Source organism: Alexandromys fortis, unplaced genomic scaffold (assembly GCF_014885135.2).
Source record: "Alexandromys fortis isolate MF-2015 unplaced genomic scaffold, M_Fortis_MF-2015_v1.1 scaffold_21, whole genome shotgun sequence".
NCBI lineage: Eukaryota > Metazoa > Chordata > Mammalia > Rodentia > Cricetidae > Alexandromys > Alexandromys fortis.
Window position 1 is genome coordinate 7584352 of NW_026067905.1, and position 18762 is coordinate 7603113.

Genomic DNA, 18762 nt, shown 5'->3' on the forward strand with positions numbered 1-18762 from the left:
TCCTCTCCTCCCCCACCCCCTGAGCATGCCCAGGGACCAATCTCAGGCTGTCAGGCTTTTGTGGCAAGTGCCTTTTAAGCCCTGCCAGTATGACAAGCTCTGTCTGTGCTTTCTGTCCTGCTGGCCTCACCCTACTTCCTGAGACAGGCTCTCCCACTAAACCCGGAGCTCACAGATTTCACTAGACTGGCTGCTCAGTGAGCTCCAGGAGCCCACCTGTCCCTGCTCCTCAGAGTGGGAGTCACAGACGTGTTATAGTGAGAATTTATTTGACCAATGAAAGCAACACATAAAAAGAAGACCCTCCTACACCACAGACATATGCTGCACCCCACTCTGTACTGGGGCGCTGGGGAACTCAGGTCCTCATGTTTCTAAACGAGCCATCTCCTCGGGCCTGAATGTCTTCGTTTTTAAGGTAGGGGTCTTAAAATGTTGCTATACTGTAATCTGAAATATCTTCTTGGGAAAAAGAAAACTATTTTAAAAACAGCCTGTCTGGCTGGGCTCGCATCTGAAATTGTGGTACTCAATGTCTGAACCAGGAGAGCTGCTATGAGTTTGAGAAAACCTGGCATACATGGTGAGCGCCAGACCTGCCTGGACCATAGTGGAAGAGCCTGCCTCCAAATACATAAAGTAATTAGTTATTTAATATACATAATAAAATTTCAAAAACAGAAAGGGAAGGAAAAGGAAAGGAAAAAGACCAGCCTGGTGAGAAACGTCTTTTTTTTCTGAATTTTAGGGATGTGCCATGTGCTTAAACACAGGCCCTGATGGGCAATGTGAGGGGGGTGCCTCTTGGTGCCACCACGGGGCTGTGGGTGAGAACAGCACCTTCATGGGACCTCCTTTTGTCTCACTAGGGAAGAGGGACAGAGACCACGTACTGGCTGACTGGGATGAAGGACCAAGAGTACAACCTGCCAACCCCACCCACTGTGTAAGCTTCAGGGGTAGCAGGGAGGGGGAGGAGCTGGGAGCCCTTGGTCCAGCGGGGAGGGAGAGGAGCTGGGAGTGGGGGGTGGTCAGCGGGGAGAGAGAGAGGAACTGGGAGTCTGGGGTACAGCGGGGAGGGAGGGATAGGGGAGGAGCTGGGAGTACAGGGTCCAACAGGGGAAGAGGAAGAGCTGGAAGTCCTGGATCAGGTGCGAAAAGAAGCCTGGAAGTCCTGGGTCAGGCGGCACACTATGCTATTTAGAGGTATTTAACCTGACAAGTGCCTGGGGACACAAGAAAGTCTAGAATGTTCCCATCTCCAGCTGCTGAACTGGAGTGTCCAGAATGCCTGTATCTTCCTGAGATTCGGTGACCCAGAAGACGCACAACCTCTGCTGCTCTGGAGCCCTAGGTTTACTTCCCTCATGAGTCAGTCAGATGTGTGTTCTAAGTGAAGTCACACCGGGCACGTTGTCCCAGGGAGGCTCCACCTGGGAAAGGGGAAGGAGGCTTCTCTAGACCTAGAAGAGATTCTGTTCTTATTTAGCTGACTTTGGGTTCGTTTTGTTTCACTGACTCCTTCCTTTGCTTCTGTCCTCCTGAGGTTGATTTCCGGTTGTGCCAATGATGTAGCTGCAAGCTGATAGATGGATAGATGAAATAGAGTACATGATATATGAACACCGGACACACACACACACACACACACACACACACACACACACACACACGGACACTCAGACTGAGACAAGGTCACTATGTACCCCAGACTGGCCTCCACCTCTCAGTCTTCCTTGCTGGCTTTCTCTAGGCATATGCCACCATGCCTCACCCAGTCATATTGAAAACAGTTTGTCTTCCTTAAAATTAACTTGATTTGCCAGGTGTAGTGGCATATACTTTTAATCCCAGCACTCAGGAGACAGAGGCAAGTAGATCTCTGTGGTTTTGAGGCCAGGTTAATCTGCATTAACACTGTCTCAAAGGCAAAGGGAAGGGGAGGCCCGGAGAGGTGTCTCAGTGATCAGGGAACCTGAGTTCAGTTCCCTTCCCCTTGGTTCTGTAACTCCAGGCCCAGGGAATTTGATGCCCTCCTTTGGATTCTGTGAGTACTGCAATACACCCCACCCCACCTCTATCCACCTGTAATTAAAAATAAAATAAATCTGGGGGCTGGAGAGTTGGTTCAGCATCGAAGACTACCAGCTGCTCTTCCAGTGGACATGAGTGTGTTTCCCAACACCACATCCGGTTATGAATGCCTGCAACTCCACTTCCAAAGGGTCGGATACTTTCTGGCTTCCACAGGCACCACACAGGGCGTACATTCACACACAGAAATACACAGAAATGAAAATCATGAAGATGCAAGCCTCTTCCGCTTGGTGGAAAGCTGATCACATTCTGCTCAGGAAGCCTCAGAAAGCTGGGGTTGTGTTCTGCTTTGCTCGGAACAAAAGAAGGCAGCGGGGAGCTCACGCCATGCCTGTTTGCCCCTTATGAGAACAGAGCACAGGAGCTGGAGAGATGGCTCAGAGGTTGAGAGCACTAGCTGTTGTTTCCGAGGACTTGAGTCCAGAGGACCCAGGTTTGAGTCCCAGCACCCACATGGCAGCTCACAACCATCTCTAGTTTTAGATACCCTCTTCCGGCCACCTGGGCAGCAGGCACAGCTATGGTACAAGACACACAAGCAGACAAAGCACCCATACACAATAAACAACAACAGCAATAAAAAGGATAGAAAATACTGGAAGCAGAGAGCGTCTCTGCATTTCCACTCCTGCCTCCTTCTGTCCCCTGGTGTCCCTAAAGAGGAAGGCACCAGCCTCGCCTAAAGTCACAGTGCCACGGAGTCTGCCTTTTGATAGGAAGATTTCCTGTCTAGCTAGCAGGTTTCAGTTCTGAAGGAGACTCAGGTTGTCCAGTCCATTAACAAGCCTCCTGCCCTCGCCCTGTGGCTGTTGCGATGGCTTTGGCTGGAGGAGAGACCCTCTCGTTCAGAGACCTATTGGCTAGTAGACAGAAGGCAAGCCGAGTCAACCTGGGAAGCCTGGCTTCAAACTAGAACTGCCCAGATCCTTCTAAACTTTGGAGACCCACTGCCATCCTGAGCCCTCTCCACACAACCCCCACATTCATGGCTATGTGGGTAACCGTGTGTTTCCAGGGCTGTGTGATAGAGTTCTGGGCTCCCTCGTTTCTGTTCTGAATCTCGGTGGCTCTTCTGCTGTGTTCCCTAATTCTAACATGTTTCACTTTGAAAGAGAAAGACCCATTTTCTGTCTACAATACCTTACACTGACACAGGGCAGGAAAGCCGATTCCCTGGAACCGTGGATGACAATGGTGATTTTGTACTCCCTGCATTTCCTGTGTGTAGCATGGAACAGGCACCCACTGGGTAAGGACTGAAGCTAAGGGACGTCCCGCGTGGATAGCTGACAACTTTTTCTCTCCCCACATGCTTTCCAGGGAGAACCAACAGCGCCTGCAGGCAGAGTTTTCGGACATGATTGTCAGCTCCTTACAGAAGAGAGAGGCCTCGGGCGTGAAGAGCCGGAGGCCCACACGGGTGGCCAGCTACAAAAAAGGCTCCTTGGAATACCTGCAGCTGAACAACTCAGACCACGAGAACACCTATTTCTAGACCTAGGTGAGGTCTAAGAACTGACAGTAGCGACCTCCAGTGTCCTGAATCTGCTATTTCCAGAGACCTCCATGACACAGACAAGGGCTTATGCTCGCTGCCCTGCCTGGAACATAGAATTCCTCTGCAAGTCACATGGGTGTTCTGTTTTTTTTTTTTTTTTTTTTTTTTTGGCTTTTGTTTTATTGTTGTGTTAGAGTCTCACAGACACCAAATGTCCTGGATCTCACTGTGGAGCAGTGGATGAACTTGAACTTCTCAGATCCTCCCGTGCTACCTCCCCACTGAGATGTGTGTCCTTGGCAGTGTGATGGCCCTGTACTCCGGGAACCCCCCAGTCCCACAATTGTCCTGGAGCATCAGCCTGGAGACGAGCAGGGAGGAATATGCTATCTAGAACTTGGGGTTTTGTTCTTATTTCTTTTTGTTTTGTTTACTGGCTCTTCTGCACACATGAGAGAATTTTTTTTTTAATTGTCTCAACTATATTTTAAGTAGCCTATCTTTGTGAAAGTGTGCTTAACTCATGATTTTGGCAGAACTCCTGCTAGATATTTGGTCCAAATAAACATTTTGAGGGTCTGGTATGCGTTTCTACTGTCTGCTCCTCTTCCTGGGGCTAATAGCCATCAACTCCATGCTGAAAGAATCAGACAAGGCTCAGGGGCAAGATTCTTGAAAGTCACCCTCTGTGCATGGGGACATGATTGATTTAAAACGGTGGTTCTGCCTCAGCCTGTCTACTTAGCAACATGAGTGTGCTACAAGTGTCATGACGGAGACCTGAGAAGGGGCCAGGCAGAGGTGCGATTCCTACGCTGCTCTGTTCTGCCTAGGAGGTCACCAGTATCCCTAAGCATCTGCTCTCTCTGACAGTGTAGCCCCTTCCTTAAGTGACACATGGCTCTCACTGTATGTGACAGCTCATACATATCACATGTGATGTCTCTGTGTGTGTATGTGTGTATGTATGTATATATATATATATATATATATATATATATATATATATATATATCCTATCATTTTGATCTGTGTACACACTCCCTCTGCATTAGCTGCTTTAGTTGCTGTGGTAAAATAGCACAGCAAAAGCAGCTTATAGAAGAAAGAGTTTATTTTAGTTTATGGTTCCGGAGGCAGAGAGCCCACAACGGCAGGATGTCATGGTAGCAAGAGCAGGGGCTGAGAGATCATATCTTTAGCAGCAGTGTTCAGGAAGTATGGGAGGCTATAAAAAGCTCCACCCCCGGGGGCATCCATCCTCCAGCAAGGCTCCACCCATAACCTCCCCAAACAGTGCCACCAAGTGGGGACCAAGTGTCCAAATACATGGGCCCATTTGGGCCCCACCACACTCACCAGATAAACTTTTAGATTCAGCTCGTATGAAATCAATATGGAATCATTAATTGGGCATTTTCATGGTAATTCTAAAAGGAGTGGTTTTTACAGCACATTAAAAGCCCTCGGTGGTCACGCACGGCTCAGCACCATACATCACTGCCAACTGCACATGCGTGATCAACGTGAGAAAAATCCATGCATGGTAGGGTCATGTGCAGTAATAAAATCAACCATGTGTGACCTAACCTGGCACCCAAACTTTGCCCTTTAGGAATCAGCTCCTTCTCTTCGCATAAAAATGAATCCCAAACAGTAACTGGGACCCTTGAGGACAATCACTCAAGCGGCCCACAGTCAGCCTGGGCAGGGTCTCCCTCTACAGCCTGTACTGTTGCTTCGCTCCAAATAAGCTGTCCCGCATCTTCTGCAAATCTGGGTGTGCCTCTCCTTTGTATTTTTCCCCTAGCCGAGACCACCACCACTGACAGCAAAGTAGCTTGAAAAATACATTGCAGATCTTTAGTCTGTTTCCTGGCTCCCTCTTCTGGCCTTTATGGGTAACTGCACACAGGTGAAGCACAAAAAATAAAAACATATTTTAGAGAAGGAAGCCTGAGGTCAAGTTGTAGAAGGCCCTGAGTCCAGATTCAAGGATTTGGTTTGTTCTTTGACAGGTCATGAAATATTGTAGAGAAAGAGCCTGATACCCAGAAACCCGGGGTTTAGGACATGGAATGAAGAGGCAAGCAGGCCTGCTTTTTGTCCCGCCCGGCTCCCACATGGTTAGCTTTACACCCAGAATAACAACACACAAATTGTATTCATTTAAACACTGCCTGGCCGATTAGCTCTAGCCTCTTATTGGCTAACTCTCACATCTTGATTAACCCATTTCTAATCATCTGTGTAGCACCACGAGGTGGTGGCTTACTGGGAAAGATTCAGCATGTCTGACCTGGCAGCTGGCTCCATGGCGTCTGCCTCACTTCCCTTCTTCCCAGCATTCTGTTCTGTCTACTCCACCCACCTAATTTTCTGCCCTATCAAAAGGCCAAGGCAGTCTCTTTATTAACCAATGAAAGTAACACATAGACAGAAGGCCCATCTACATCAAGGACAAGCAAGCTGGCAGAAGCATGCGGGAACAAACATGATGGACAGAGAAAAAAAGCCTCCCACCCTACCTTCGATGGGAAACTCCAGGAGTCTAGGCATGAGAAGACACGTGACTGCTGTGGTAGCAATGAGTATTTGAAAGTTCAAATAGACAGAATTCAGGGACCAATTCTAGCCAGAACATAAGGAAACAGGAAAGCATAGAGAACACCAGCACGAGCATTTCTATAAGAAGGGAGATGTAATATCTTGGTATGACAGAGAAGCCGTGTAGCAAACCTGCCTTGAGGAAGGTGTTGAGTATGACTGTGACCTTGTGGGCCTTTTGCACAGTGGGCATCCTGTGGTATTTTGATCTCAGGCTAGGAAAGCTGTGATAAGTGGTTTGGGAATGGTGTGTGGACAAACGACAGGGAACATACAGATGGGTATGGTTGCCAGGTAGGAACTTAAAAGACAGAACAAGGAAGATACAAAAACTCTTCACATGAATTTAGAAATGGGGCATCGACCTTTTACATCACTGAGGCAATCTCCCACTGGGGGTAACTGAAGGGAGGAAGGGTTTATCAGTTCATGATTCCAGGGCTGTAATCCACTGTGGTAGAAAAGGCATGGCACAAGGTTCTACCCACGGCAGCATGAAGGCATGACAGCTGTTTGTTCCATGGGGCCAATAAGACCACAGAAGTTGGGACAGAGCCAGAAGCAGAGAGTCCTGACTGGTAAACCGTTCTCCATATTTCGTATAAGCTCGCATACATGGTCCTGTGCTCGTGCACGTGGTGATTCTATAAGATGATCAGAGTCACATGCATAAGCAATGAATTCATGAAATGAAACCCCTAACTCTCCGAGGTACAGAGGGACCCCATCTTGGCATCTCCTGCTCTCTGTCAGCTCTACAGTCTCATGCCATCTTCTTTCCCCAGCGGACTTGACGTGGCCTTGGCTGCCTCTGCACCTCCTATTTATGTCTCTTCCAACATACTTTCTAGTTCTGTGCCTCTCAGCATGAGCCTGCTGCTGATTTCAGACACCATCGCTCAGTGAACCACAGCAATGAGAACTTTGGAACCTCGGGGATTGCCGCAATCATAACTCCGGAGAGTCGGGAGAGGGATATGAGCATGTGCTGCTTGGTTTGGGAGAGCCTGTTACGTCTGAAGTTGTAATTACTGTGCCTAAGAAATCTGCGAAACAAAAAGGCCTTTGGTCTGCATGCCCCTTGCCCAAGGACAGACAGTTCCTGAAATTCTGGAGGCTGTTGTTTACGGGAGAGAACAAGGCACATTTTCACTCCCCTAAACAAGTTTGTTTGATCCATCTGCAAACAGTCCATTCACCTGACTGGTATCTAATTAAAGCTTGCTTCAAATTTGGCTTTTAATTGTGATAGTGGTCTAATTCTCAACAAGTTCCCATCCAAACTGCAGTTTCTTGCTCTTTTTTCCTCTGATGTCTAAATCTCAAGGCACTACCAGGCATGCCATTCTGTAGCCTGGCACTACCACGCATGCCAGTCTACAGCATGCTATGTTTTCATCTACACGAATATTGTACTTATTGTGAGTGAAATCATTCACTTTTATGCAGTTCACTCTTGTTTCTGAGTGAAGCAGTTCCCAGGAGATTAGCACCTGCCAATCAACTTTCTGCACATGCAAAGTTGAATTAAAATCTCGGACTATGGGGACACCGCCTGGGTAATTTTCTCACTGGCAGTGCCCCATCTGGGTTCTCAGCTACCAGCTTCCTAGAATGTATTGTGTCACTCAGCCTACAGCACTTCCTGCTCCACTCCCCTCCTGGCAACGAAAGCTGTGTCTCATTGTTGTATCATCTTCTAACACCTTGTTCCTCACAAATCGTTCTCATGGACCAGTAAGTGTCAGATAACTTTGTAGGGCCGTCACTTTGTTTTACTAAATAAAGCAGAAATGCCTCTGAATTGAACTGTGTGGACAGAGAAATGCTAAGCAGGCCCCCTGCATGCTTCTCCCGACTGCTAAGGTCTACACTGAGAGCCTTCTCCTTTGGCCTCACTCCGGATGACCTCTTGCAAGCCCCACCTTATTCTAAGCTGTGTGCTTCCTCCTTTGAACTTCCAGAACACCCTCTGCTGTCAATTACCGAAATGACTAAACTGCCTTTGAGTGGCGTGCGCTTGCCCTGCCCGTCCTAAGGCTGTGAGATCACTAAGAGGACAACTTCTAGTCCATTCTTCTCTGTGTCCCCAATGACAGGTCTGAAGTGCTCGCCCAACCTGCAGGCCAAGGATGGTTGAATTACTGCGTGTTTATCTGCATTTTGGCCATCTTGTCTATTTTCATATTTAGTTGAGTAAGCCTGTCCATCTAATCACATAATTATATTACAGAAACAACAATGAGAAACTTTGAATATATGCTGGGATGCAGGGTCTTTGCATCCATTAGCTTTTTGTTTGTTTGTTTGTTTGAGACTAGGTCTCACTATGTAGTCCTGGCTGGCCTTGAACCATCATGCCCAGACTGCGACCTTTAGCTTCTGAATCTTCAAAACAATACTATAGCAGTCAGAGGCAGCAATTATTCTTTCAGATTTTCAGACAAAAAGACGAAAAATAAACCTATATAAAAGTTGTATTCTTAAAATTATACTAGTCTACCAAATAACAAAGGCATCTCATCAACTATGACACCCAGGTGATGTAGGAGTTCCTTCTGTATATGTGTTGCTTTTATTGGTTAATGAATAAAGAATCTGTTTTGGCCAGTGGCTTAGAAGAATAGAGCTAGGTAGGGAAAACTAAACTGAATGCTGGGAGAAAGAAGGTGGAGTCAGGAGAAACTATGTAGCCCCACTGGAGACAGATGCTGGATGCTGGACAGAACTTTACCTGGTAAGCCACATCCATGTGGCAATATACAGATTAATTGAAATGGGTTAAATTAAGATGTAAGAGTTAGCCAATAAGAAGCCAGAACTAATGGGCCAAGCAGTGTTGTAATTAACACAGCTTTTGTGTGGTTATTTCAGGAGTCTGGGCTGCCGGGGAAATCAACAAGCAGCCTCCTACTATATCCAGGCTCTCTGGTAGACTACTACCTCCTCATGTTTCCTTTCTAGCTTCCTCCTCTTCTCAATGTTCAGGCATTTGTGTATGAGTTGTCTCTGTTGTATACCAGAAACCCCAAGATCTGTCACTTGAGAAATTAGGACTATGAAGAAAAAAAGAGAAAAGACGAGAAGAGACAAAACAAGATGAAGCAAGCTGAGAAGAAGAGATGAAAGGAGAGGAGGCAGGAGGGACAGGGAGGGAAGGGAAGTGGAAGGGAGGGCAGGGGAGGGGAGGGAAGGGAAGGGAAGGGAAGGGAAGGGAAGAGAAGAGAAGAGAAGAGAAGAGAAGAGAAGAGAAGAGAAGAGAAGAGAAGAGAAGAGAAGAGAAGAGAAGAGAAGAGAAGAGAAGAGAGGAGGAGAAGGGAAAGGAGAGGAAAGGGGGGAAGGGAGGGCAGGGGAGGGGAGGGAAGGGAAGGGAAGGGAAGGGAAGGGAAGAGAAGAGAAGAGAAGAGAAGAGAAGAGAAGAGAAGAGAAGAGAAGAGAAGAGAAGAGAAGAGAAGAGAAGAGAAGAATGGTCATTAAGAGGAAGGAGGTGTGTGGTCTTGTTACTGTTGATGACTTGGTTGACTTTTCTGGGGGTAAGGATTGAACCGAAGACCTTGCACATCCTAAGAAAGCACTCTACCCCTAAGCCACATCCTTGGCCCCCGCCCTGTCTTTAGTGCTCCATTTGAGCAGGCTGACATACTTTGCAAATGGAAAGGGTCAAGAGGGAGGCCAAGGATAGATAAGAGAGGCTAGACCCTTAGACCCTAAGGCTCAGCCATGAGTGGAAAGGGGAAAGAAGCTGGAAGGACCAGAGAGCAAGCAAGTGAGGGGGCAGGACTCAGATGGTTGGGGGAGAACGCCTCACCGGCACAGAAAGATGCTAAGTGGAAATGTAGGTAGTTGTCCTCTTATGGGGAAGTTGTGGGGGTTCCCACACTACAACTTCTGCTTTCTCTTTGTAGGAGGAGACAGGCTGCCTACTCAGAACAAAATCAGTGCTAAGGAAGCTTGAAAAATGATAACAGTTTGAAGTAAGAGGATGGCTAAGGAGATTTTTCTCTGTCAGTGTTCTGACAGTGGTGGCTGACAGAGCAGCTAGCTAGATTCATCTAGATATTTTGTTGGCTGATGGCTTAGTGTTTTGGGTTTCTATGATAAAACACCATTTTCCTAATACCATAAGTCTAAGGTGACTACCAGCACCTTAGAGACAAAAGATTTTATTTTGAGCCAGGCGGTGGTGGAGCACGCAATCGGGAGGCAGAGGCAGGCAGATCTCTGTGAGTTCGAGGCCAGCCTGGGTTACAAAGAGCTAGTTCCAGGACAGGCTCCAAAGCTATAGAGAAACCCTTTCTCGAAAGAAAAAAAAAAGATTGTATTTTATCGTCATCCAGGTATGTTGAAATAGGAGCGGCAGGGCTGCGTCCCCGGCACCCGGCCGCCCGCATGGCTAGTTTATACCCAGAAATAATTACACGGAAACTGTATTCTTTCAAACACTGTCTGGCCCGGCTAGGTCCAGTTTCTTATTGGCTAGCTCTTACATATTGTCCTAACCCATTTCTAATATTCTGTGTAGCCCATGAGCTGGCTTACCAGAGAGGATCTTAACCTGCGTCTGTCTGGAGTGGGAGCATCATGGCGACTCCTCCTCTAACCTTCTTTCTCCCAGAATTCTCTTCTGTATACTCCGCCTACCTAATTTTCTATCCAATAAAATGGGCCAAGGCAGTTTCTTTATTAGTAAGAAATCATTCCCACATCATTTCCCCTTTTTCCGTTTAAACAAAAAAGAAAGGCTTTAACTTTAGCATAGTAAAATTACATATAACAAAACAGTTATCAAGTAAGAATTACAGTTACAATATTTATATCTATTTTATCTCTTATCATAACTAAGGAAAACTATAACTATTTATTCTTCAACTCCATCAAAGACTCCAGAAGGATATAATATTATCTAAGTAAACAAGAAATAAGAAAACTCTAGAAATGACAGAGACATCTCGCTGCCTGGACAGTCACCCAAAGTTCCTCTGTACCGTTGGGGCATCCATCTTCGGCCTACAGGCCCATGGTATCCAGAGACATTTCCATGAAGCAGGAAATTTCAAAGACAGTTCAGTCATTTTCTGCTGTGTCCTGCAGAATGTCTCGCAGACTCTTTCATGAATCAGGAACCCCGAAAGACCATCTCACCTTTAGGCAAGTTCAGCAGTCCTCTCTCTGAGGGTTCTCTGTGTCCAGTTTATGCAACAGTCCAGGCAAGAGCAGTTTCTTGCCCAAATGACTATCCAACTCCATAAGGATCCTCTTCGATGCCCATCTTCCTCTTGAAGTAGCTGGTGCTGCCAGGAGCAGACGTGTCTCCTTGTCATGAAAAGTCCTAAGTTATTAAAATATTTTAAATGCCATATTCTGCAGTCTTTGAAAGATATGAAGAATGCCTATCTAACTGAAATATATCTCTATATATCTAGAAAATCTAATTAACATGACTACAAGCTTAACTATTAGCGATGATTATCCATTAACAACCTATATTTCCTAATTATACATTACATTTTTAAATGAACTACACAATCACAATACCTTAATCAAGATCAAAAATACATATACATATAACAAAATTGACCTTAAAATCCATACCAATGCAAATTATTCATATCTATATCATATCCCCCTTTAAATGTAAAAGAACATTTATAAACAATATTTGGGAACATGGGCGTAGTTTTTTCTCTCCAAACTGCTTCCTGCTGAATAGGGGCGTCGTTAATTAGGTTGTTCATGATATAACCTGTATGCTAGTTTCATCTCAGTTGGCAATTGAGCGAAGCAATTTTTTGAGGGTATTCACAGCAACCTTTCAGGAGGGCGTGGTCTATCATACCAAATCGGAATAGATGCAATCCACAGGGTCTCATCCTCTGCAAAAACAAAAGAAGACCCTCTCCAAAGCATCATATCCTTAGACCCAAATTCTGAAATCATAATACCCTCATGAAATCCATTTTGGTTTAGCTTGGCAGCCCATATAATGAAATGTCTCTCTGTACTTAGCTCCTTCACAGTCAAAAATTTTAAAGAAAACACAATGTACATAATCCAGACTCTCTGTGAATTTTCCATTTTTACGTGGCTTATTTTTCTTTATTTCTCTTAATCTATAACTATCTGTACTTCTGTACTCTGTCTCTTTAAAGACTTTACCCTTTTTCTTTTTAAGACATTAACTTTATTCTTTATATTCTTTTTCTTCTCTTTCCCAAGCCTACGTACATTTATCCAACAGTGTCTGAATCTGTTTTATTGTGAATCTGTAACTTTTTTACTATCCAGGAGCACTTTGTTTTGCGCCTTTAAATCACTAAGCGCTTAAGAATCTAAGCTGTGACATTCCTAGGTCAAAAACAGGTACTGTATGCTGGCCCCGCCCAGTCCAACATGGCGGAGCCGCTCGTGCCTCTGATCCTTGCACATTGCACCATTAGCATGGCGGAGCTGCTTGTGCCTCTGAGCTGCGGCACACAATGTCCCCCTTTTAGGCACACAGCAGTCTAGTTGCCATCAAACAAATCGTAGCACTTTAATCCAAATGCTCCATTCATAAGCTCTGTCTCCCGCCGGAGCCAGACAGAGATCACAATGGCGGCACAGCCCAGAAAGCCGGCATTTTAAAACAGCCAGTTTTTTCCTGCTGCCGAGTCAGGACAATTTCTTTGCGGCACGCAACCCAGAAACAGCAAAAAGCTGTCTTAAATTCTCTCTCTCTCCTTTTTAAGCCCTCTCAGGTTTTTAAGTGGATTTAGCCCATCACGTTTGGGCGCCATCTGTTGAAATAGGAGCGGCAGGGCTGCGTCCCCGGCACCCGGCCGCCCGCATGGCTAGTTTATACCCAGAAATAATTACACGGAAACTGTATTCTTTCAAACACTGCCTGGCCCGGCTAGGTCCAGTTTCTTATTGGCTAGCTCTTACATATTGTTCTAACCCATTTCTAATATTCTGTGTAGCCCATGAGCTGGCTTACCAGAGAGGATCTTAACCTGCGTCTGTCTGGAGTGGGAGCATCATGGCGACTCATTCACTCAGCTTCTTTTTCCCAGCATTCTCCTCTGTCTACTCCGCCTACCTAATTTTCTGTCCTATGAGGGCCGAGGCAGTTTCTTTATTATTAACCAATGAAATCAACAGATAAGATACAAGACCCACCTCCATCACAGGTATCCTTCCATCAGGGAGGGAAGCCAGCAGGAACTCAAGGCAGAAACCTGGAATTGAAGTATATTATTGATGAACACTATGCCACGACTTGCTTTTTTAACAGAAAACATGTTCTTGGGAATTGTGTTCTGAGATAATGAGATTCATTGGCCTAAGGATGTTAGACTCTAGCCTGGATGTGTTTATGCTCAGCGTTCAGGACTGTCTACACAGGAAGTTCCAGGCCAGCCAACATTATACAGTGAGACCCAGTTTTCAAATAAATAATGTTAGACTTCTTAAACTAATTTGTAAAATTAACATGATCTCAATACCATCCAAACTCTTACAGAAACAGACAAGGGTTTAGTAAAGTAAAAATACGCAAGAGCAGACAGGGAAACACTAAGACAAGCAAACCAAGGAAGACAAACATTAGCATATAGTGTAAAGCCTTGATAGTTAAAACAACAAGGTAGATACACAGCTGGAAAGAAAAGAAATAGAATCAGCTAAGCCTAGAAATCAGTGCATTATAAAGATGGTGGTGTCCTAAGTCATGTGGGCAGCAATGAAGGTTTGCAGGAAGTAATGCCAGGATAACTGTTCAGCCGTTTGGAAAAGATGGTATCCCTCACATATGAAAATAAATTTCACCAGGGGGTGTTACTGTGCACTGCACATCTGTAAACCCCAGCGCTTGGGAGACTGAGGCAGGAGGATCTTGAATTTGAGGCCAGCCTGAGCTACATAGCAAGACCACATCTCAAATGATTAAACAAATGAATAAAATCTCCAAGTGCAACAGGAATATAAGGAGAAGGAAAGAAGCCCTGCAAATATTGAAATAAAGCAAGAGCGCAGGCCTGTTCAGTAGTCATATGAGGAGGAGCTTCAGAATCTCCAGCATCCAGAGAGAAGAAAATGAAGAGTTTATAAATGAGACTTTGCATCTTCCTGGCAAAGACAATCATAAAAAGGAAAGCTAAAAGGTAGCAGCAAACTGTGTGTATGTATGTGTCTGTGTATGCACGTGTGTGAATGTGTGTGTTCTTCTGTGCTTCCATGTGTATGTCTGTAAAAGGTAACTGCAAACTTTGTGCTTGTACGTGTCTGTATATGCACGTGTGTTCTTCTGTGCTTCCGTGTGTGTGTGTGTGTGTGTGTGTGTGTGTGTGTGTGTCCTGCTGGGAACTGAACCCAAAGCCTTGTTATGGCAGGGTCCTTACCACCGAGCTACATCCACAGCTCAGTCATTGCAAACATGTAAAAACATTTTTTTACATGTGTCTTCAATGAGACCTAGTATCCCTCACTCAGAAAGAGCTCTGCAATTTCAGGAACGAATGATCAAACAACCAGCAGAAAACTATGCGGGAAGCTGTAGGTGGCTGATAAGAAGCATATCAAATGGCTCTCAAACATACGAAGGAGCACTCAAGTTCACTGCTAGGGAAGCAAGCTAAAGCAATACTGAAAGGCCCACCTATGTTTCTTGGGCAAGGCCTGAGGAAGCAGGCGTTCTAACAGTCAGTGCTGGGCACAGGGTCCAGCACAGTGCTGTGGAATGGTGAGTGTCCAGAAGAACTAACATAACCAAATTACACATGCATTTACACTTTGAACTCGAAATATCACTTCTAGAGACTTAATTTTAAAATACCTATCAATGAATAAAGAATAAAGCAGAAAGTTTGAAACTAAAAAATAAACTAAGTTAAATTTCAATAGGAAGTTTCAAATACAGATTAGAACAAGCAGGAGGAAGAATTGGTAAGCCCAAGGGTAGATTGTTTGAAACGACACTGCTAGAGAAGCAAAAATTAGAATAAACTTTTAAAATGAGAAAAACTTGAGGAAGTCCATGAAATGAAAACAGTATCAAGGATAGCCTCAGAAAAGTAAAAGGACAACAAAATGTATAAAAAAAAATATGAGGCAAAAACTCCCTAGTCTTGGGAAAGAACCGGACATCCAGATCGAAGCAGTCCAGGGAACACTGGCTAATTTCAACCCAAGGAAATCCACACCATCACCAACATCGATTATAATAAAGCTACCAAAAGTCAAAGGAAAGTCTTAAAGCAGAGGAGGAAAATCGGGTTTTTCTAACCAGAGCTGGAGGAGCGTCCTAGGATTTGAAGTGGACTTCATTCACAGAAGCCCTGCAGAGCAGAAGAGAAGGAACGCCATGTTCAGTGGACTAAAAGGAGAAGATTCCAGAACTGGAGGTGTGAACGAGAAATGTCCCTGATAGGCTCATGTATTTGAATTAGTCCACAGTCGGTGATGCTCTATGGGGAGGTTGTGAGACCTCCAGGAATAGAGCCCTGCTGGAGGGAATACATCACTCAGGACGAGGTTTACAGCCTCACCGAATACCCTATCCCCCACCCTACCCCCAGACCTTCTTCCTGTATGTCATATAAAAGATGATCATCCATCTTTCTGATCCTACCATCATGCTCTCCCCACCTGTGGTGATGCCTTCCCCAAGATGGACTCTGTCACTCTGGAGGGTTAGAGTCCATGATGGCAGAATCAAGGCAGCGGGCAGCGGGCAGTGGACAGTGGACAGCAGTCATGGTGGCTAGAACAAAGGCTGGATGCTCACATCTCGAACCCCAAGGTCAAAGCAAAGAGAATGCAATTAAAATGGCCTTGGTGTCTCTTTACAGCAATAGAAAAGAAGACAAGACAGAGTGCAAGACCAACCTGGTCTACAAAGGGAGTTCCAGGCCAGCCAGGACTGCCTAGCAGCACCGGGTCTCTAAACAAAACAAACAAACAAGCCAAAAGCCTGACAGCATAAACCATTAGGGAAATGCAAACTAAAACCACAACGAAATGTAATTAAGTAACCATTAGTACAGTAATGGCTAAAGTTTGACACAGATCATAACAAGTGTTGACAAATACCAAAAGGTGGTAGCAACATTCTTACCTGCCGGTGGAAGCATAAACTGTGCAACCTCTTCACAGGATGAGCTGGCAGAGTCTTTAGAGGCTTAACATATCCATGTTCATCATCCACTTCACTCAAGGGTGGTTTCCTAACTAATGGCCAATGTCCATACAAAGACTTAGACCTACATATTCAGAGCAGCCTTAATTATCACAGCCAGACACTGGAAACAACGCAAATGTTCATAAAGAGGGTAAATGGTTGCCGGCTATGGTGGTACATGCCTACAATCCCAGAGTTGGAGAGGCAGACCCAGAGATTATTGAACTGATGTGTATAGTATGTGGACTTTGTTCCAGTGGGGCTTAACATTTGTAGTTTTCATGATAGAGCTGAATTTTCATGACATGGACACAATGGGGGCGCACCTGTAACCCCAGCATGGGAAGTGGAGTAGGCAGATGAGGAGTCTGCCTGCTGCAGCCTTGCTGAGTTAGTTATGCCCTTGCTGGGACAAAGGATAAAAGATAACAGCAACCGAGGGAAGGAGGGGCTTGTTTGGGCTCACATCCCAGAGCTCTGAAGTCTTGAGTGGCAGAAAAGTGAACGAGAAAGAAACAGGATTGAACTGAGGTCCTCATGTTTATGCAGCAAACACCAAAAGGTAAAGCTTTTGTTTCTTGGGGCCTCCTGAGAGAGACTGCGAGGCCACAGGAGGGTTCGGGTGACTGAGTTATCCATAGGGCAAGGGGCGCCTAGCAAGTAGGCTGGGTTAGCTCAGCTTGGGGCTTCCTGAGTATTCTCGAGCCTTGTGCGGGCTGGAGGCCACTGACAGGTGACTTGGATGTTGTGAGTCAAGGGTGGCTATGAATCCAGGACTGGACCCTGACTTAGGAAGTATCTGGCAGGGGGGAACTTAGCAAACTGCTCACAAAGAGGAACTGGGAGAGTTTAGGTGTGACTCCAAGGCTGAGCTAATCAGCAGAGAAACAGCCACCCAGGCATCCTTCAAACAGGAGAGCCTGAGGCAGGAGGATTGCCAAGAATGTGACACCAAGCCTGGGCTTCATAGTGAGTTATAAATAGCCTAGACTACAGTGTGAAGCCCTGTCTCAGAAAACCAAAACAGCTAAGCTAACCAAAACAGAAAAACCTATGCACTAGAGACTGTCATTTGGATAGTTAAACAGAGAGAAAACAACTGTGTGGAACCGTCAGTTAGTGGCCAAATAAAACTTTGTAATGGTATGATTTTACCCCAAAGACATATACCTTTACCAAGTTTCACTCAGCAGAACAAGGGGTGGACGGGAGGATCTAAATGTGTCCAGGAGCTGGAGAGACATGTCAGTGGTTAAATCCCTTACTGCTCTTGTGGGGAACCCGTAAGTTCCCGGCACCCATGTCAGGAGGCTCATAACCACCTGTAACTCCACTCCAGGGAAATCTGGTGCCTCCTCAGGTGCCAGTACTCACATGTACATACCCACACACAGGCACACACATAATTTAAAATAATACAAAAAAATTCAGTCTAAAAGGAACCAAAAGGGATGTCCAATCTTGTCACATTGTGAGACGACATTATCATCTCCTAGGTCTACACCTAAGAACGAGGAAGTCAAATCACAAAAGAAACTTTCTACCCTGCCCCACCCCCCCACACACCACCGCACCTCACTGCACCCCACCCCACCCCCAAACCTACTGTGTTAAGTAAATTTACCATTTAGTGTTAGGCTGCATTCAGAGCTGAGTTTGGCCTCTCGTGGTCACCTGGTGGGCTGAGGATGGACACGGCTGACAATGTCCACAAGGGTTTATGAGGCACACAGAGAGCACCCAAAGACAAAACTCTACCTTCATCCTCCTAAGCACACCACAGTGATGAACAGGTTACAGCAGGCAAGAAAAGGCTAAAGATGTTACAAGAATTGAAGAGGCTGCCCTGAAGACACAGGCAGAGGATGCTAAGATGCAAAGAAGTCTCAGTGTGAGACCAGATAAAGTTTTCCCGTTTGTTTGTTTTAATGTGAGTACGTGTGTATGCGTGTGTATGCGTGTGCATGCGTGTGAGTGACATGTGTGTGGGTGAAGGTGTTTACATATCATGGTATGCATCGGGAAATCAGAGTACAGCTTCTGGGAGCTGATTTCTCCTTCTAGCTTTATTTAGGCTCCATGGATCAAACTCAAGTTCCTGGGCTTGAGTTGTTAAAACAACAAGTGCTTTATCCAGTAAGCCCATCCTGTAGGAAAAAAGATTTATTTTGTTAGTGGTGGTAGTAGTTTTGTTTTGTTTTTTCTCTTTTGTTTCACACACTTACATATATAATTTTGAATCTCAGTTCTGCATGCGAGAGAAAGGCACTGGTTTGTCTTTCTGACCTTAGCTTGTAATCATCTCCAGTCCCATCCATTTTCCTGAAAGTGCCGTGGTTTCATTTTTGGCACAAGCTGTTTAGGGCCCAGAGTTTCCGAATGCCGTGTTAGAGGCTAGCTGCCC

At 45.5% G+C, this 18762-nt stretch overlaps 1 protein-coding gene across 1 annotated transcript in view; it reads left to right on the forward strand.

The window, feature by feature from the left end:
* Positions 1-4171, forward strand: part of Gucy2c (guanylate cyclase 2C) — an 86844-nt gene extending 82673 nt beyond the window's left edge. Inside the window, exons 26-27 of the mRNA XM_050135190.1 lie at positions 870-946; positions 3418-4171. Of these exons, the coding sequence (XP_049991147.1) occupies positions 870-946; positions 3418-3592 (252 nt within the window). The 3' untranslated portion in view covers positions 3593-4171. The remainder of the gene's footprint in view (positions 1-869; positions 947-3417) is intronic.
* Positions 4172-18762: the final 14591 nt, after the last annotated feature.